This window comes from Melopsittacus undulatus, chromosome 6 (genome assembly GCF_012275295.1).
Source record: "Melopsittacus undulatus isolate bMelUnd1 chromosome 6, bMelUnd1.mat.Z, whole genome shotgun sequence".
In the NCBI taxonomy this organism is placed as follows: domain Eukaryota; kingdom Metazoa; phylum Chordata; class Aves; order Psittaciformes; family Psittaculidae; genus Melopsittacus; species Melopsittacus undulatus.
In genome coordinates this window covers 15,190,826-15,211,683 of record NC_047532.1, presented here as the reverse complement: position 1 = coordinate 15,211,683, position 20,858 = coordinate 15,190,826, and the positions used below count along the sequence as shown (strand labels likewise).

The following is a 20,858-nucleotide window of genomic DNA, read 5'->3' as shown; positions in this document are numbered from 1 at the left end:
GGTTTGGGGCAGGGCGGCGTTACCTGAGGGAAGTGGTGCGAGGAGGGCCTCTTCACCCCAAATGAACCCCAAAAGCCCAAGGTGGTTACTTGAATGACAGTTTTCTTCTGGTGTTTTTATTTTCCCGGTAGGAAACAGCCTCCTCCCTTCAAACTCAAAGTTCTTTTTCATTATATCAAGTTTAAGCACGTTTTAATGTGTCTTTTATACTCACTGAAGAAAAGCTGTATAAACAGCAATGCCACAAAGATGTCACCAGTCCTAAAAGAAGGCAGGGATGGAAGCAACGCATTCCAAGCTCCCACACCTCAGCTGAAAAAGGGGACCACTTACCAGCATCCCAGAATATCTTAAAAAAATAGCTCTATTTCAGTTATTTAAAATGCTTTGAAGCAAATTCTTTATTATACCAAAATATACACCAAATATTCCAGCCAACCATTTAAAAAAATACGTATCACTATTTTGTCAATAATACATATTAAATTACATATTAAAATAGATAAAACCTCTATTTTCCTATTCATCCTTGAGGGCATACATGACATCGTCCTGGCTGACATTGAGTCGCACCCGCAGCTCAAGATACTTAGCACTGGACTCCACCAGCAAGAGCCTGCAGGCACCGAGTCTTGAACAAATTGCCATCACTTCTGACACTGTAGGGCTCGGGATGCCTTCCATTCTACACAGTGCTAGAAGGTGACGATAGACCTGTTAGAGAGAGAGAAGTGTTAGGGCTTTGGTGAGGAATGAATAATTCCAAGCTATAATTTCCTTTTTCATAGAGCCAAAAAGCAAAACAATTCGCAAACCAGCTTGTCTGCAATTTCAGTAACTGGACCATTTTACCAGTTATTACACCTCCGCTTGACTAGGTGGCCTAAAGCTTACCCAAGTAGATTAAGAGTTGCCATACAATGAATTACATATCAATTCAATTCACTCGGAAGTGATACTTGGGACCAGTGGCTGGTAAACACAAGTCACACTGACTACAGACACAGAACCATAGAATGGTTAAGGTTGGAAAGTATCTTAAGATCATCCAGTTCCAATCCCCCTGCCATGGGCAGGGACACCTCACACTAAGCCATGTCACCCAAGGCTCTGTCCAACCTGGCCTTGAACACTGCCAGGGATGGAGCATTCACAACTGCCTTGGGCAACCCATGCCAGTGCCTCACCACCCTTACACTAAAGAACTTCTTCCTTATATCCAATCTAAACTTCCCTTGTTTGAGTTGTAACCTGTTACTCCTTGTCCTACCACTACAGTCCCTAATGAAGAGTCCATCCCCAGCATCCCTATAGCCCCCCCTTCAGATACTGGAAGGCTGCTATGAGATCTCCACCGCAGCCTTCTCTTCTCCAGGCTGTACAACCCCAACTTTCTCAGCCTATGAAAGATCACAGCTTAGAAAGGCATGATGCACCTTTAACTACAGGAGAACACACTTCTCAAATCATGCAGACTGGTAAATCTGTAAGTTTTTTTAGTTAGGATCTTTTGCTTTGCTATTTAGAAAAAGCAGGTGAAAACACTGGGTATTAAAGGAAAACCAAGGGGAAAACAAAATACTCTTTGAAGTTTGAGAACTGATTGCACAGCGTATCTATGCAATAAACTGATGCAGATGTTGAGGAGCCAATAACAGAAAATGCATCAATTTTAATTAAAAATTAAAAGTATATTTATGAACCAGCAGAACCAGAAAACTGGCAGGTTATTTCATATATCTAGTTCTAAACATTTTTATAAGTGTTAACATCGAGCTTCCATACTGTGAATCATGAAATTGACTCTGTGCAGAGACTTCACAGCACTGCTGGTACCAAGCATTTTATGGGCCTCCTAAAAAATTGATGTACCTGCCTCTATTGAGAAAGATAGTGCTATGGAAGTTGGAATCAACTTTCATTTTTCCTCCTTGAACTACATTGCCCATTATATTATATTGTCTTTCATCAAGTTTTAAGACTAAAAACTTCAATTATTTAAATAGTTACACTTTGGCCTGAGCAAAAAAAAGAGGGGGTGTAAAACTTAAGGGGTAAAAGTGCCAAAATTAACAGGGGGAAGACTCAGAACACAAACGTACCTGTTGAACTGTTGCCTCTTCAACTCCTGCCCTGCGAAACTCTGCTAAAATTGCCTTCAAAAAGATTTGTTCATGGAGCGAGGCATTCCTGCATATCAACACAAACAGACAAAAGTCAATCTGTGATGTTTAGAACTTACGAAACCTTAGAGAAAAAGTCTAGAAGAGAAATTATTGCTTGGTAACCACCTATTTAAATGCAGGTTATCTTTCCACCATAGAGGGGCAGTCTGTGTCAACCAGCCATCATATTCCAGCCTGCAGCTCTGGCACCACAATGCACTGCATTTCATTTCACCTCACCTCTATTTCAATGTATCTGAACACAGCATTTCATTCTATACATCATAAATGTTCTGCAGTGTGTATTGATCAACTTACATTCATTAATTTACAAATTAACATTGAGGTTTCTAGGCACAAGTAGCACATTAAAAGCAGCACTTGCATATCCAGCAGAATATCCTATTTTCATCCCTTAGTCCTCCCCATCTTTGATGAAACAGAGTTTGGGGTGTTTTTTTTGACCAGAACTGGTAAAGCACTTTACCAGTTCAGCTTGTGCAGACCACTGAAAGTCAACAGAATTTCTCATTTATTCCCTTAGGAAACTTTTTGGAAGTCCTAAGAATCTATTTATGTTAAAGAAAGAAACCAGTTCAAATGGAAACTTCTTGCATCCTGTTTATGCATCTGTGGCTGCATCTAAGCAAGCAAAGATGGTGGCATAATAGAAGCAGATACGTAGGGAGGAACAGTTTGACTCGTGGGGACCTGATGACTACACTATGCACCACTGAGTGGTTTTCCCTTCAGTCTAGCTCAAAGTCTGGTCCATTAAGCCGATATCAGTAGTGTTTGTAGTTGTGGACTCGTGAATAAATTCTCTAGATTTAGTCCCAACTGAAAGGAATTCAAATATACGTACTTGGAAACTGCTGTCTACTGAGATCAGTATAATCAGGGACAAACAGGAAATTCCAAAAGCCCCCTCCTGGTCTAAACATTCTGTATAAACCTGTACAAGGGTTTCTATGCCTTTGTTTCCCCATCTTTAATTCCTGTTTTGTACCTCTCTCTCCCAGCTATGCTGCAAGGTTTGTTTTGTATCACGCTTTAATAAAGCACAATGCATCACATATGCTCCCAAAAAGTGGTGAGGAAAGACTGAGTGGTTTTGGAAAAGAAGTGAAGTGAAAGAGACACAAAAGCAAGGAGATTCCTCTGGGATGTTTTTACCTGATTGCATTTACATATGGTGATGAGAACATTTCACCTATGGCTTCAGTCACATGGGCCATCCTGACCATCTCAGGAGTTCCCTTTTGGCTATCGAACTCACAGATCTCAGTGGCCCTTCTGCAGATGTCAAGACAACGTCTGGCATCACCAGACAGTGCTGCTACCTGAAAGTGAACAGGACGTTTGTATTTGCTACAAGTTGCAAAACAGTATAAAAGAATCAACAGACAAAAGAAAACCCAACAAAACAACCCAACCACAAAACAGGAGAGCAATGCTACTGTGAAATATGTTATTCAAACTGGGATTCTAGGAACAATCTCACTGACCAAAACCAACAGAAGTAGCCCTGCTATGCCATGATTTGGTCATCACAAATTCAAGACTGATCTTTTTTCTGTGATCACAGAAGTCAGAGGTTAAAAAAAATAATGTAGGAAATTCAATCCACTGCCACACAAGGGCTTTTTTTAGGATCATCCAATGACTCACATTATACCAAACACTGGAGAAAGCTGACATCATTACACATGACTTGTCACATCTCTAGCTCTTGGAATACACTCCCACCTTCACAACGTAGGTGGGAAATGCAAGGACACTGCTTTAGCAGTATTTCCTACAAAAATACCCTGTATACCTTAAAGAAAACATAATGTGAGATCTGCTACTTGCCCCCACCCCACTTGTCTCCAATACAGAACCACAGACCAAGCCTGACTACTAAGATTCTCCCCTGCTGTACCCCACACTCTCTACCGAGCGCAACACAAAGGATGTACATCTGCTCTGTGCTTACCTTTCTGGAAACCAGCTGAATTGCATCCTCTTCAAATGCCTTCATGTTGTTCAGTCTAGAAGAAATAATTTGCTGTAGCTGTTTGTAGGTGTATGGCTGAAAGGACATTCTGGTGAGGCCCTGTAATAAATAATACAACACAGTGAGAAGTGTTTGTAATGCTTGAAAGCTCTCAACTGCTCAAGCATAGCCTGTATAGTTGGTTTTATTTTCTCTACTAGGAACACTCTCTTTCACATCCTTCTCCTCCAAGTGATATGCTCCAATCAGTTGCTTCACTTTGTGAAGTAAACATGCAAATCCACAAAACTGGCTAAGTGAGGATCCCTGTTGGAACTCCCCACTGAAAGGCCTGAGGAGCAAATGAGGTTGCTATCAGAGTTCAAATTTCCTGTTGCAAAACTTGTAAACAAATCGGAGCCATCTAACATGAAAATCTTTTGATTACAACTGGTGTACACTCTTTTTTTAACACAGAAACAGCAGAAGCTATGAAAGAATATGCATCTTTCCTTTAGCAGATCTACATACATGTATAGTTATACTATTGACTTCATGTTAGCAATCAAACTTCTTTCAGAAGAGGAGGACTATCTGTGTTAGAGATGGTGCACTGTCTTTCATATTCTACAGGAGGCCCGGGTTTTGCATTTCTTATAGTCACAATGGAGAATTTTGCATATGGACTCAGCTGATCTGCAGGTTTAGCGGGTGGGGGAAAGCAATTCATACACTGTGGAGCTATGTGAGTCACAGACGGTTGGAGGCACAGAGCACTGATTTTCACAAATCACTTTTCAGAGCAGCAATAAAGAAATAACCCAGGAAAATGTATTCAACATTTAACTTTCTGTCCAAAATTATCCAACAAAAGAAGTCTACAAGCTGGTGATGGCTGACAGATAGAACTAACTAGGTGTCTGGAATGAAAGGGGAAGAGGAAAGGAAACCAGAAGATAGTTTTCCTGAACTCCAGAGTCAGCAGCTTAACCGTGAAGCACAACATTTGATTATCCAGATTTAATATGTTTAAAAGACATCTACATTCCTAATTCATTCTTACAAGAACATAGTGTACTTACACAGCATAACATCTGATTAGCAAGCTGCCTCTTTGCTAAAATTTATGTGTTCGTTATCAGCCCTCTGGAGAGGGAATTACAAAAGCATTGTTGAACCTCTGATGTAACCAATCCTGCCTTTCTCCTGGATTACTTTTAATTGCATATAGTGTCTAATCTGTTTTCATTCTACAGCATAGCAACAGAACTGCTAGGACATACCAGCCTGCTAGCTACTCTGTTCATCATTATCCTCTCTGGCAAGTCCATGGTGTTAGCAATGGCCAAGATGATTAATTTGGAGTGCTTTTGAGTTGGCCAGTCAAATAAATTGTACATCACATTCTGTTTCCGTGTCCACAGAAGATCAAGCTGCAGAGATAGAAAGAGAAGAATTAGACTGAAAAAGAATAGCTTTGTATTTACCAGACATGACTGGGGTAAGAGAGCCCACTCTGCTACATAAGACTTCTTATGTGATTCTGAACAAGCTGTCTCTGTTGCATTTCCTTTATCCATCTACAAGTAGGACTGCTTTCTCCAAGTTAGGGCATTAATCTCTTTTGGAAAAGCACAGTCCTACTATATGCTTGAGCAATATTAATCACAGTAGAGTGATTAAACAGCTGGAGATTTTAAACACTATTGTGATATTATTGCCACATCTAACAAGATTAAAAGACCCTCCATGTGAGAACCTGAATAAGCTCACAGCAAAAAAGAAGTGTGTATTTGTTTATTATGGAACATAGCTCACTTGGAGGAGTTTCAAAACTGGATATGACTTATTTCACACTGAGTTTTCACACTGGAAAAGCAGCAGCTTCCAGACAAAATACAATTGAATTCTGTGGCATTTAGGACTTGACAGAACAAGTCATTATATGACATACCAAAACAAAACATAAACCCAATGTGAAATCCATGGCAGAGAACAACGTAGCAACAGGATACTTGCTCATTTAAATTCAGTTTCCTAATAAGGCTAAGAGGAACTATTTGTGCAACTAATCTGTCAAGTCTGTTCCTTTTACATCACATATCATATACTCTAAGCATGTACAATTTGTCTGTCTTCATCCTCCAACAAATAATTTCCTATGATACGTCAGGGAAGGAGAAAGAAGGATTCTTTGTCTCACCTCATCCACTACCAGCACTGTGGTCTTCCTCTTTGGTCCAGGTGTACTGAACAGTTTTCCCAACAGTACTGCAGCATGGGTTGCAGTCACCTTTTGACCTGTCAGTAACTGGACAAGGATTAAACAATGCTGCAGATTAATCACACCAAAACTCTGGAAACAGGAAGTTTAACTCCTATTTGGTTTTAACTTTCCTCTAGCAATCAACACCAAGCTTCTAGATTTTGGCATGGGGGAGTGGGGTTGTGTGTAAAAAAGCAGCTCGTAAGACACTCGGTTCTCCCAGAAGCTGTCCATAAAGGAGCACAGAAGAATACATAGCTGAAGAGGAAGGCCTTTAGAATTCACTGTAATTATATAAAAACAAGCACAGGCAGTAGTCCCAGATGAGATAACTGCTGACTAGTTTGTCATGGAAGTCCAGTACTGTTGACAGAGACAGTCCCTCTTTAGCTGGATTGCTATCACGACAGGCTAGTTAACAATTAAGACCCTCTTCGTAATTATTGTACTGCTACGCCGACTTCCAGAGTTGTCATCTCAGTAACTTTTTAAACAGAAAAAGTTACAGAAGGGGAAACTATAAAAAGAATCTAGTTTAGATTTAAAGCTGAGTGAATGTAATCAGGCTATTTCCCAGCCACTGCCCTTACGCAGCTGAAAGCAAAAGAGTTCAAGAAGTTGTCCATCACCTCAAGTTAACTATTTTTGATCCTCCTCTAAGACAAAAGCATACAGTCTCTCAGAGGGACTATTTTATTTGGAAGTATTGTTATGTTAAGTGCCTTCAATACTGTAACACATTGAGGATCTAATGGCAAAGCATAAAATCTCTTTCAAACCAGAAAGCCACTGACAAGGTTTTACTTACCTCTAGTATCTGCACGTAAGCTTGGTGAGGGTCAGTCAGCTTCATGCCATTGATCTCTAGAAAGTGGAATGATGGTAGCTCATCATTCTCTGCAGCTTGCTGAAGAGAGCGCATCACTTCACGAACAGTTGCAGTTTTACCAGTACCAGGCACTCCAGAAATGTACATGCACCTACAAAAGGAGAACACCTCCTCAGCAGCCTGAGCAGAATGCTAACACTCTTAGGATCAATGAGCTGGAATTTCCTGGGCTGAGACCAGCCTTGAATACTACTCCTTTTGTCACTCCAGGCAAATACTTTATGAATATAATTTACCTCTTTAAAAAGAAAGAAAATAAATGGTTTCCCAGACATCTAAAATTGACTAGTTATATCTTGGTCTTTAATTTGAATCTGTACAATAAAGGAACCCCCATTATTTCTACGCACAACCCTTCTTAAGAAAGCAAAATACCAAGAGAATTCAGCTAGAAACTTTAATTCAGCCAAATGATGATAACCTTTTAAATAAAAGCAGCGTTGATTGTCTGACACCACAACACTGCTGTTATGCCATAGGGAGATGCGCTGTTGGTTACAGTCTCAACAACAAACTCACCCTCCTGTTTCATCAATAAGCTTGCTTTCCACAAAGTTATAGATGTCCTGGTATTCTTCCTCACGACAGGGCAGAGATTCTGGGACAGCAGAAACATGCAGCCTTTGGATTAAAAATAAGAACAAGAAAAAGAAAGTTTAAATAGGAGGTCCAAGGTTTGCATTTTTGCAGTTCTACATGAAGAGCCTAGTGAGGAACACAAGGAACCAGGTGCTCCACTTCTCACAGCTGTGTGTAGCTTTCCAAATCTCTTGTGTACTTTAAGCCTGAACACCATTGTCAAACATCCCAAAAGAAATGGCCTTCTCTCTCTAGATGTATTACAGGCTTAAAGAGGGCTGAACAATCATCTTCAGAAACAATCAGCATGAATATGCAGTAGTAAACATCTAGTTGGTTTAATCCATGAAAATACTGTCAGTCTAGAGGTGGGATAAACCAGGGGAAACTGCTTAGAGGAGACTGAAAAAGCTACAGCTCAGTTTGAAAGATAGAGTCAGCCCTAAATGCCTCCCCCCCACTATGAACATCTACAATGACAGCTGTAAAGTTTTTTCATACATTAAGAGGAGACAGATATTATACCTTTAAAACCTAAAGCTAGTGGAAAAGGATCTTCATTTTTTTAATGTTGCACAGAATAAAGATATTTAATTCTTAGCATGGACTTGGCATGGACTGGTTTTCATAATTTGAAATTGTAAAAACATATTGTAAATGCTACTATTATTTGTAAATCTGGTATTGTACTGTAAATCTGTAAATGCTCTGCTCCTGTCAAAACATAATGCATTTTTAACAAATTTAGACAACATGGTAAAGATAACATTTCCCTACTTCAGCACAGCCTACTGCTATGCAGACCTGATGCAGAAAAGATTATTTCCTGCCTGAGCACACATCACTTTACCTTAATCTGGCCTCTTCTAGTACACTGGCTGGTTTCTGTGTCGCATTTTTGCGCTTGGGAATCTCAGGAGTTGCATTCCGGGGTGTCTTGGGTGTGCCTGGTAAAGGCTGCAAAGAAAAGTTACAACCTCATATTGATTTCTACAAACAGCAATTTCTGTTGGAGACTGATCATTCATACAAGTTTCCCAGACATTGCTTGTGGATGCCAGAGTACAAGACGAACAGAGAAACAAGCTTTACAAAGGAAATTACAAACAAGCCTCATACCCTTTTCTTCCCAAAGATAAAAAAGAAACTGGAAGGGGATGGTGACACCAACAGTGACACCTTTTACCTGTCTGAAGGACTTTTAAATTGTGAATGCTTTTCTGAAGTGCTGTGTTACAAAGTGATCTGGTTCTTAAGAAAGAGCAAGCAACTAGGAGGTTGATCTATCTGAATTTCATTGCCCAAATACGCAAGTGTTTTATACATTTGTATATCCTACTCGTATCAAAGATCCTATGAATCAAGATAATGTTTCATTAAAAGCTAAGGGGTTCAGATACTTCATTTGATACACAGGCATCAAACATTCCAATAATCAGCTTGGAAATAATAAACCATCTCTCTCACATGAAACTTACAGTTTTCTTTGGGGTCCTGGCAGGGGTGTGAACTGAAGACTTCCTTGAAGAGTTTGGGGTGCTGACTGTTCCACTTAATTTAGTTTTCTTTTCTGGTGTACAGATCTCGTCATCCTCTTCTTCCTCACTACTTGAAGAGGACAAGCTGTCTGAGCTAGATGAAGACTCCGCTTCCTTGTTTGACTCTAGTGCATTTAATAGGCTACAAGAAACAGAAATGAAGAGTTCTAAAAAAACCACACATAACACTGCACACTGCAAAGTATCATTTGTACGTTTTCAGCTTTTTCTGTATTTACCATAACAGATAAGCCAACATAGTTGCCACTTGAGCTGTTCATTTGCCATAGCTATTTAACAGACTGGTTTAAAGGAAGTCAGTTTTCTGATGAACACCATGAGCTGGCTTTAGTTTTTTATTCACATTGCAATTAAGCTGTGCTATTAGAACCATTTGCATTTCACTATTAAGCTAGACAAACTTCTCAAGGCTTCAAGCTATCAATAGCAACCTGAATAAGAGAGCACAGACACAAAAGTTCACCTGATTTGCTCTGCAATGCGAGAGTTTGTCTGCTCCACACAACTTCTTCTAGAGCGACCCATTGTTCTAGATGGGTCTACATGGCTCCGCCTAAGCAGTTCCCGGCATTTATTTGGACTGTAAAGAAAGAACACAAACCTGTTTGTATTTCTTTACATTACACTTGTGAAGATGAAGCCTTTCAAACTTCAGGCTCAATTGTTACTACACCTGTCAATCCAGCATGAATTCTTGTTGACAGTTATTTACAGACTGGCTGTGGCATGGGTACTGACAGTACAATTTCTCCTCTCTTCAATATATCTTTGCCAAGAAAAAAAAAAAACCCAAACAAACAATATATTTACTATAGTATGAATTAGCAGCCAAATTCTCTTGCACATGTAACACTGCCAAAATGAAGAGACAGGCTCCAAACAGTTGCAGGTTTGGTTGTTGGAAGTGGTTATGGTTTGTCTTTTCTCTTTCTTGGGCACTTCCTCATCACAGGAACTGTTAATACAACCTTCCAGTTAGTTCAAATGACACAATGGGATGAATTACAGATATTTTATTTGTTGATGGCTCTTAGAAATTTGTTTAGATCTAGTAATACTGCTGAATGCTATCACCTTATCAATTAATGGTGAATGTTTTTATGCTATACAATAAGTGACAAAACCAGAGTGCAGATCTACCAAGTGTCCAAGTGTTGCATCCACATCTTTACCCTTTGAAAGGAGGAACATGACTTGGTTTTACCTTCTCGCAACATTTTACACAAGAAAGTCTGATCCATTCTCCTCCTGCCCCAGCTTAATGCCATTTTTAAAGACTGTGTGAAAATAGACTTAAATATTTATGCTTTGTGAGTTTTAATTTCTTTTCTGCATAAAAATTAGCATGAAGGTATACATCCAAATATCATGAGAACTCTCATGAAGCCAATCGCATCCCTTTCTATACATCAACAGTTGCCATGAATAGGGCACATTTGAGCCTGTGATACATGTACTGCTGGGAAAATGATTTTTATCCATGTTGATGAGTACAAACCATACTGATCAGTAATATAGCCTGAGTTCCCTTTTATATCATCCTACCATTCCCATCTACAGCATCTTCTCTCTGTTCTTGTAATCACAGACAGTGTGCATCCATCTCTTTAAAGTCAACTCCTCTTGTGATTCCCCTAATCACTCATTCATCTCCCAGGAACACGCTTTCTAAAGCTTCAGTGCTACCCCCCTTCTCTCAGTTATCTCAACAGGCAAAACATGGTACACTCAGAGACGTCACCCTCCAGAAGTCTTTCCTAAGTGTGCTTTAAGAGAACTACACACAAACAGAACTCTCAAACAGAGGTAATTATAAAAAAGCACTTACAATACAATGTCGTTTTTCACATCAGGATTCTTGGCTTTCTCACTGTAGTCTTTGACCTTTATGGGGGATAATTGTAATGATTCAGTAAACTTCTGCCAGTACTCTTCAGTGTCCAATACTGACTTTTCGTTATAATTGGTATGAGGTATTTTTGGTGGTGAGCTTAAAATGCCAGTGAATTTCACTTTTCTTTTAGTAGATGATGGTTTTAATGGTGCTATAGCACCAAACTCATCATCCAAAAGATCCAAAACTTCACATCCCAGGAATCTGTCTTTAGGAGATCGTATGGGACCTAGGAATCAAGAGCAAAATGAATTTTTGTCAGGCTTTAACATGACCGGTTTGGTTAATTTTCAGAAGACATGGTAAGACTGGCTCAATGGCTGTCATTTAAATGAAAGAATATGGCGTTACACTCCAGGAACAAGGAACTGAACTGCTTAGAAGGCAGACACTTCCTCCAAAATGACAACTATATAGAAAACAAACTGGTGTTTTTCCAGTTTCCTAACCCACCTCCATCACTTACAAATTTATTCAGACTCCAGTTTGAAAATGCTGCATGTTACACAGGATCCAATGCACTTATTCAATGTAAGCCCAATACAAACATCATAGGGCACCATTAATCAGAAGATTCAAGCGAAATGTTCTGAGGTCAAGTTAGGCTGGTCGGTAACCTTTCAGCACTTTAAATTTAGACTTACCAGTTGCAAATAAGCATTTGTAACAGCAGTTGGATATAAGCAGCACAGTTGCTTGGAATAACAGACATGAGACAAACAACTGATGTACCCAAAAGTCAGGCTTGGGCTAACCCTGAACCTGCATAAGATGACTAACAATACTGATGTAGAATATTACCATTGTTTGGACTACACAAAATGAAGAGGCACTAAACATACTCCATTCAAAACTACCAAAGAGAATATTGCCATATACATACTGTTTAACTGTAACTTCTTCCTTGCTGTTGGAGTTTTGATGCCATTAACCCCTCTTTGTGAATGTCTCTCCTTAGCGAGGGAGGACTTGGAAGCAGAATGTTTTGATTCTATTTCCAACTCAACAGGTTTTGGTTTTGTGGCACTCCGAACAACACTTTCTGTCTCTTTTTTCAGAGGGGAAATGATGTCCAAAGGAATAAATGAGTTCGAAGAGCTTAGGATGCCACCTCCTTTCTTGTTAGCTTCTTTCAGCTTCGAGAATATGTCAGGGGACAAAGTCTTGAAGCATTTCCCATCCCAAGACTGTTTTACATAGAAAATGTTTTCCTTGTTCAATGAAATAGGTGGTTCCTCATTCAGACGGAGGGGTATTACCTGTATAAACAGAAAATACCAAAACATGCAGACCTTAACATTTACTGTTAATTTAGCATTCAAGTATTTTCATAGCATTCAACGATTTTTTAATCATATATCTTGTTGTTGGGACTCATGCAATCCTTCATTATATAGGGAAACATGCTCAACTTCTATAGTGCAATAAGCTTATGCTAGTGCAAATGTAACTCCCATTCACATAACTTTTTTACATATAAAACTCTAAATGGGCTGGCTGCCAACAACCAAAGTGATTTTGAGATGGAAGAAAGAACATTAAGTTTTCAATTATCTTAACCTATGTCAACTACATTAACAAACATACATCACACATTTGGTTTGGCAGGGAATAAAGTAGCTGCACTGCTCTATTATGCTTTTGAGATTGGTCCTGTTTCTTCCCTGTATGTATAGAGGGGCTGCAGTACATACCGTGGTGCTTTTAATAATGGTCTCTGCAGCGATATCAGTGTCAAAGCCAGGAACTTGATCAAAAAACACCTCTTGGGAATAAACCTCTCTTTTAAGCAGTTTCCGTTTATTTGGTGGTACCTCTGTAACACGAGAGAACCACTGCACAACCGCACGTTTCACCTGAGCACCTGCGGCAGTGAAAACAAGTCAGTGAACAGGAAGAATTTTACTGTATCCCAAACAGTTATTACAAGACCTCTATGACTTGAAGCTGAAATGCCATCAAGGATTGAAATCCACCCTGAACACGAGTGATAGATTTCAATTCCCATTTTCTAAACTAAATTAAAATGTTTGACCTGAGACTTTTAAAGACTAGGACAACCTACACAAGGGTATCAATCAGAACACCTGGAGACCAGCTCCAGACACTATTACAAATGAAGAGGTTCCTTATTTGCATAGATGTGTTCTAATTGAACCCCACTATCCAAATGCAGCCCCATAAAAAGAGAACTGAGAAACTTCAGAATGTTATTTTTAATGTCAGTGTATTTTAAAAGTAAGGCAGGAGCATACTTATTCACTGCCTAACAAACCAGCAAATCCTGCTGCTGACAGATCTAGGGAGGAAATTCTGTAGCATTTATTCAGACTAGGTGTGTAGAGAGCTGAAAGACACATTTGGAACATACTACAACTGAATACTAAGTTACACTCTACATTATAAATGTTCATCTTTGAATGAAAACAAAGCCACATTTCTTTAAATGAACTTCTCAAAGATACATAACAAAAGGAGAATCTTGTTTTCGAGGGAGCTTTATGGATTTCTTCCCATCATGAGAAGAATGTTCAGTTATGTTACAACAAATGTGCATTAATAAATAAAGAAGCTGGAGTGAGATGTATTTATGTTTTTAGGAAAAAACATAAAAACGTCGTTATGCTGGCCCAAAACAAACCATAAGTGTTCAAAGAAATCAGATATTGCTAATAAGTAGTGTCTAATCCAGATAAAGGCATAGTCTTTGTATAACCTTCCATGATTTATCTTTTTATATTTATATTTACCTACAAACAATCAGTTCTGCAAGGGGCAGCAGTGAGGAGCCCCATTTATTCAGCTTTGTACCTTATTGCTAAATAACCTGATGTCTAATGAGATGCAGGTTCCAAGGCTGCAGTGCCCTTGCTCCCCTTGGATTCTCCAATCTAAATAAAGCATGAGCTCACAGGGTCTTCTCAAGAACTATTTCTTTTAAATTAGGCAGCTAAGCAAGACTGCAAGAATTTCATCTTTAAGCTCTCTATGTACCTATAAAATCTACCTGAAGTTTGCTATCAGCCCCAAATAACTGGGGAGCAAGTGAATACAGAAGCACCGATTTCCTTAGCAAATTAGGTCAGTAGTGTGGTGTCAATGCTCACTTCACCCCCATGAAATAGGCAACTTAAGAACATTTTAAGGTTTCTCAGACAGGAAACAAGGTTTTATTTCTTACCATCTTCATACAGATCCAGGAGCTGTGCCACAAAAGGTTCATCTGCGTTCTCCCCTTCGACTAAAATAAAGTCACCGACTCGTATACAGTTTTCCGTTCTGGTTCTTTCTGAGGCAATAAGGATTCCCCTAGAAAATTAAACACACACGCAGATGAACAGGACTTCATATTCCTCATAAGTCATATATCACTAAAGCTGATGGCCTCTCAATTTCAGGGCTGCTTACACCCCTTCCTGCAAAGCTTACAGTTTAGTTTCCAATGAAAAGCTTACATATATACTTCAATTGAGGAGTTAATGCTTATTCACAGATTAGTGACGTGTCTTTGGTTACACATTATAGACTTACAATTCAAGAGCCTTATACTTTCATTATAGACATGCCATGTCCTAAAACAATGCCCAAAACTGACTGCCACATTAACCTAAACAATGTCAGAAAGGTAAAGAAACCTTCATTGATGGAGTTTCCCTGAGCAGGCCAGAAATGTTACTTACGTGTACTTTACAGTCCTCAGTTTCCTGTCAGAGCTCATGGGCTTTCCATACCAGGAGTAGGTAACTTTGCTCTGCTGCCGGGTGTTCATGATTCCCAAGGAAAAGCTAAAACAAATAAGCAATTGATTAATTAGTATTTAACAATAAAAACAGGGAAAGCCTCAAGATGGCGAGATACAGAAATCCCATCCACGCCTTCCTCGTGCATGAGAACACATGGCGTGTGCCTGGTGAGCCAGGCAAACCCCACCTTTCCCAGAGCATGCGGGTGCCTGTCCCCTGAGGGTGGAGGGGAAGGGATGTGATTCGCAGTGGATGGTTCAACACTCGGCTTTAGGAACAGACCTCACAGTCACTGACACACTTCCATCCATGGCAGTGTCCAATGCCAGGTTGGACACAGGGCCTTGGAGCACCCTGCTCCAGTGGAAGGTGTCCCTGCTTGTGGCAGGGGCTTGGTACTGGATGAGCTTTAAGGTCCCTTTCAACCCAAACCATTCTTTGATAATTCTGTGACAAACACGAGGTTCCCCTGCCTGCTTTGCTTATTCACAGCGGTGGCTATCAGCTATTCCCTGCTTACTGCCGAGCCTTCCCGCTCCCCGGGGCCCGCCGATCCCCGCCGCAACGATTGCTTTAAAATTTCAGGGTTTTTTTTCACTATTTTTTTCCTTTTTCCCCCATAAATAAAACCTTTCCCTCCGGAAACACCCCCCTCACCCACCCCAGGCAGTTTAGCGAGCTCGGCTAGAGCTCTCCCCTCAGGGAACCCGCTGCCCCTCCACGGTGCGGCCATGGCGCCGGACGGGGCAGTTAGCCCGGCCGGATGGGATGTGCCGGGAGGCACCGGAGCCACTCACCCACGCGTGCCCGTCAGGGACAGCAGAGCCTCAGCAGCACCGACGCGCTACCCCACGAGCCCCAGAATAGAATTCCGCGCCAAACCCGTCCGGGAGGCCCCACCCCCGCGGCGCGCGCAGAAGGGGCAGGAAAAGGCCGGCCAGCGCCGCCATGTTTGTTCCTGGCACCCTGAAGAGGAAGGGGGTGTTCCTGACCGAAGATAAGATGGCGGCAGCCAGCGGTGGCCCGGAAGCGGAAGCGAGCTAAGCGTCTCATGGGAAGGGAGCGGGGCGGCCCGGCCCGGCGCTGAGGGCGGTAGCGTAGCGGCCGCCATGGCGAACCGGACGGTGAAGGATGCGCACAGCATCCACGGCACTAACCCGCAGTACCTGGTGGAGAAGATTATCCGCACCCGCATCTACGAGTCTAAGTACTGGAAGGAGGAGTGCTTCGGCCTGACGGGTACGGAGGGCGGGCTGGGGCGGGAGGGGCCCGGCGCGGAGCAGCGCTGACGGGCTGTCCCTCTTGTAGCCGAGCTGGTGGTGGACAAGGCCATGGAGCTGAAGTACGTGGGGGGAGTCTATGGCGGAAACATTAAGCCTACGCCGTTCTTGTGCTTGACGCTGAAGATGCTGCAGATTCAGCCCGAAAAGGACATAATCGTGGAGTTCATAAAAAACGAGGACTTCAAGTAAGTCGGGGGCTTGATTTTTCCCTCTTTTGATTGCTGTACTGAGTGAAATTAAGCAAAACAGCCAGGGAAACGTCAAGGTATGGTTTAGCTGTTAGTGGGCCCTGATAAACTCCTGTTGCTAAAAAGTATGGTTTTCCTGTTGCTGTCAAGGCTGTTCTCCTGGTCAGCTGGTAGTTGGAATGCTTGCCTCTGTGCCTTGGGGACAGAAGACCTCCTGTTGATGTGCTGGGAATAGGATAGTCTCCACCCCAAGCATCTAGGATGAGGTGCATTACTCAGCCTTCAGTACCTAACAGGGCTGACAAGGAGTCTGGAGGGACTTTTTACAAGGGCCTGTAGCAACAGGACGAGGAGAATGGCTTTAAGCTGACAGAAAGGAGACTGAGATGAGCTCTTAGGCAGAAGCTCTTCCCTGTGAGGGTGCTGAGGCGCTGGCACAGGGTGCCCAGAGAAGCTGTGGCTGCCCCATCCCTGGCAGTGTTCAAAGCCAGGTTGGACACAGGGGCTTGGAGCAAGCTGCTCCAGTGGAAGGGGTCCCTGCCTGTGGTAGGGGGTTGAAACAGGATGAGCTTTAAGGCCCTTTCCAACCCAAACCATTTTATGGTTAAGGGAGCCATGTTTATCTACTTTTTCTTCAGTATTTTTGCTGTCTTTGTGAGTGATAATACACTAAAAATAAATAAGTATAGTAAATAATAATATGTATATAATTTATATGATAATAATAATAAAGATGATGTATGTATAGTTGAGTATATAGATACTTATATGTATACTTCAGTACTTTAAGGAGAAAATCTCAACGGTTACGTGTTCTATTTATTTCAGTGTACTGAACTGCCTCAAAATCTTACATGGAAAAACTCTTTATCTATAAACTTGTAACTTTACTAAAAGCCGAATGCCACAAAATGGTTTCATTTCAGGTATGTCCGAATGCTTGGTGCCTTGTACATGAGGCTGACGGGCACTGCCATTGACTGCTACAAGTACCTGGAACCCCTGTACAATGACTATCGAAAAATAAAAAGTCAGAACAGAAACGGGGGTAAGCATTCCTATTTGGTGGTGGGTTTTTAGTACCTCATAGGTGACCTGTTCTTAAAAACACATGTCCTACTGGGTGGAAATAAATACTCTTTTTAGCAATATAAGCATGAAAATTGTGGCATGTTTCTGAAATCTTACTTTATTCGTCATTTCAATAGTTGCTGGTCTTGCTGACTTACACAAATGAGAACTGCCTTGCTTCTTTTGCTTTCTCCAAGTGCTTGTGTTTTCTGTTGGGCACTGAAATGCAGTTCCATAAATACCAAGGCAAACACCATTTGAGTGCTGTTTTAGCACTGTCAATCTGCTAATCCCAGCTGTGCAGTAATTTCCTTTCTGCAAGACAGGCCTAATGATTTTCCTCATCTTTAAGAAAGATTTTACCACTGCTGTTTGTACAACCCCCTTGACGTAAATTGTCTCAAGTGTTTCATCTTTACTCTAGCCACCAGTGTTCATCTTGTCTTTTCAATGCTATATTTTTGCTCCCCCAGAATTCGAACTGATGCATGTGGATGAATTCATTGATGAATTACTCCACGAGGAACGTGTATGCGACATCATTCTGCCTCGATTACAGGTTTGGAAAAGTAGATGGTTATGGATTTCTTAACTGCATCAGATGCAGTGGTTGAATCAGCTGCTGGCTTGCTGTGTAAAACTACAATACAGGCTCTTTCAGCACGCAAGCTGCCTCCTCAGATGTCTGTTCTTACTGGGGTTGCAGATAAAGTTGTAATGTTTCTCATAGAAACGTTATGTCCTGGAAGAAGCTGAGCAACTCGAGCCTCGTGTCAGTGCTTTGGAAGAAGACATGGATGATGTAGAATCTAGCGAGGAGGAGGAAGAGGAAGATGAAAAGGTTGGTGAAGTACTGTAGGAAGGGATAGTTAAAGCTGGGGTTGGACCACTGCAAAACACTTTATGGCCTGTGAGAAATATTTTAGGGGAGATATCAGGAGGCTGCTTGCAACTCTTTTCTCACCCTTAATATATTTCCATATATGCTGCATGTAAGAACTTGTTACACCTTGGAATGGTTCTCAAGTGCTCTCTGTTTGTTCACCTTTTCTGTCTCCTGAAATTCACAAGTCCAGATCTGCTTTGTGTTAAATGTATATTAGATAAATTGTTTTACATGCATATCTAATGGAGAGAACTAAAGGTGATGATGAAGGTTATGCTGATCATCATAGTCAGTTCTGCTGTACTAAGAATCAGCAGTGAGAGGTGACAGTTAATTTCCACTTGGCAAGCTCAGGCATTACCACTCACTTCTGAATATGAAAGACTTGAGGCTGGGGACACATCATCACAGGGCTGTTGTAATTTATATTAATTGCTCAGAAATCTTTACTGATTAAAAACTTGGATAAAACAAAAGCCTCTTCCCTCTCTGCCATCGTTTCCAGCTGGAACGAGCACCATCCCCTGACCACCGCAGAAGAGGCTACAGAGACCTGGATAAACCTCGCCGATCTCCTGCTGTGCGGTACAGGCGGAGCCGGAGCAGGTCTCCAAGAAGGTGACATAGCTCTTTTTGAGCAATATTTTTACCTATCATACTGCAGACGGCTGGAGCAAAGCATAGGAGATGACAGTTCAGCCAGGATCTCTTACACCTCCCCATTCCTTTAGCTGCTTTCTGAAGGAAGAAGCTGCAGTGCAGTGCCCCAGTCACCCTGTCTGCCTCTTTCTGTAGTCCTCTAGTCTGTAACTCTTGAACTTACTGGTCAACTTTATTGGACGATATAGTGAAGATACTAAGGAGAATCAAGTGCCTTGTTTTCCTGTAAGCCAGAGGCTGCAGAAATAACGCAGTTAACAGTTCTTAGATAATAGGTCAGAAAAAATCACTGACCGTGTTTGTTCACTGTATGGGTGCCGCAGGCCAAACACACACTGAGGATACAGGGGGATGTGCAAGGGAAGCCCTGAACATTAAACAGCTGGTTCTGCTTATGATTTTTAGTGACTTTTTCTTTTCTCCCCCAATCACAGGCGAAGCCGCTCTCCAAAGAGAAGAAGGTAGTATTTTACTCTTATTATTTAATCTTAGCATGTGTGCATTTTTCGTATGGCTCTCTTACAAGCTTCCTCTCTCTTAGCCCATCGCCACGCCGAGAGAGGCATCGCAGCAAAAGCCCGAGGCGCCACCGGAGCAGATCCAGGGAGAGGCGGCACAGATCGAGATCTAAATCTCCAGGTAATTTTAGCACTTGCAGTTTAACTCTGGCAAGTTTTTAGCAGTAGAACATCCACCTCAAGAAGTCAAGGTATCAAGAAGGTAGCAGAGGTGCTTAATCTGGCTCATAAAACTGCTCATTATATGAAAGCACAGCTGGAGAACTCCTTTAATACTTCGAAAATTGCTTTGAGTAACTTTTTCAGCTAAACCAGGTGGTTAATTTGAGTGCATAATTAAGAGTGGGGTTGCACTTGCATTATCTAGGATACTTGGTCACTAGAAGCAGATTGCATGAGCAGAACAAGAAAGAATTCAGGGTCTATGGAAGTAACTGTTACTTTTTATCTCCTAGGTCATCATCGTAGTCATAGACACAGAAGTCATTCCAAATCACCTGAAAGGTAAAGGTTTGGCCTGTTTCTTAAGGGTGTGTGTACTGCTGTAGGAGCTTTCACTTGTCATTTAGTCTTGGCAACTGAACTTCTTCTTACAGTGTTAGAGATAAGGTATTTCATACCGTTCCCTCAGTACTGCAGTCAAGTCACAATGTCCATATTTGACCATAGAAAATACCACTTAACATTGTCAATCACTTTGGTCTTTCCAAGCAGTTACTAGTGCTGTGTCATGTGGCCTTTCTCTTTTTCTGCTTCAGATCTAAGAAAAGCCACAAGAAGAGCCGGCGAGGGAATGAATAACAAACTAAATCCAGCCCACATTTCAGGGACCTTGAACTGCCGTCAAATACTGTCCTATCTGCATTATAGGACAGCTGGATATGTACTGGCTGCTTTAGCAGTCCATTTCTTTAATCCTTCTCCTGTACAAGTCTTGTTTCTTTTTAACTAAAAGAAAGGTAAGGGCATTTTTTTATGTAGCTGCATATCCTCATGATAGAATTTGAGGTCTCTTTTTAAATAGTTTTTCTCAAACCCTGTAAAAAAGCAGTGAAGAGCAATAAAAAAAATGGGGCTCTTGGCTTTAGATCTTCCTTGCTGTTTTTCATTATACTTTGTTTAGTTGAAACTGGCTTCATTCTCAAATCGGGTGCCAATGTGAGAGTAGGTTCAAGTTAC

The 20,858-nt window shown here is 41.3% G+C and overlaps 2 protein-coding genes across 2 annotated transcripts; one reads left to right on the top strand and one right to left on the bottom strand.

The window, feature by feature from the left end:
- Positions 1-376: 376 nt before the first annotated feature.
- ORC1 (origin recognition complex subunit 1) lies at positions 377-15,941 on the bottom strand. The gene is made up of 17 exons (XM_005151129.4): positions 15,871-15,941; positions 15,011-15,115; positions 14,512-14,639; positions 13,025-13,194; positions 12,214-12,589; positions 11,265-11,559; positions 9,900-10,016; positions 9,356-9,557; positions 8,728-8,834; positions 7,818-7,919; positions 7,218-7,389; positions 6,347-6,454; positions 5,427-5,576; positions 4,144-4,263; positions 3,342-3,508; positions 2,103-2,190; positions 377-714 (listed from the first exon to the last, which is right to left on the bottom strand). The coding sequence occupies exons 2-17, from the start codon at positions 15,097-15,099 to the stop codon at positions 520-522; spliced, it is 2,586 nt and encodes an 861-aa protein (XP_005151186.2). The 5' UTR covers positions 15,100-15,115; positions 15,871-15,941; the 3' UTR covers positions 377-519.
- A 199-nt stretch (positions 15,942-16,140) lies between these two features.
- On the top strand, positions 16,141-20,773 carry PRPF38A (pre-mRNA processing factor 38A). The gene is made up of 10 exons (XM_005151130.3): positions 16,141-16,312; positions 16,382-16,541; positions 17,471-17,592; positions 18,089-18,174; positions 18,346-18,456; positions 19,007-19,119; positions 19,596-19,622; positions 19,703-19,800; positions 20,135-20,183; positions 20,438-20,773. Exons 1-10 carry the CDS (start codon positions 16,183-16,185, stop codon positions 20,478-20,480), a joined length of 939 nt encoding a protein of 312 aa, XP_005151187.1. The 5' UTR covers positions 16,141-16,182; the 3' UTR covers positions 20,481-20,773.
- Positions 20,774-20,858: the final 85 nt, after the last annotated feature.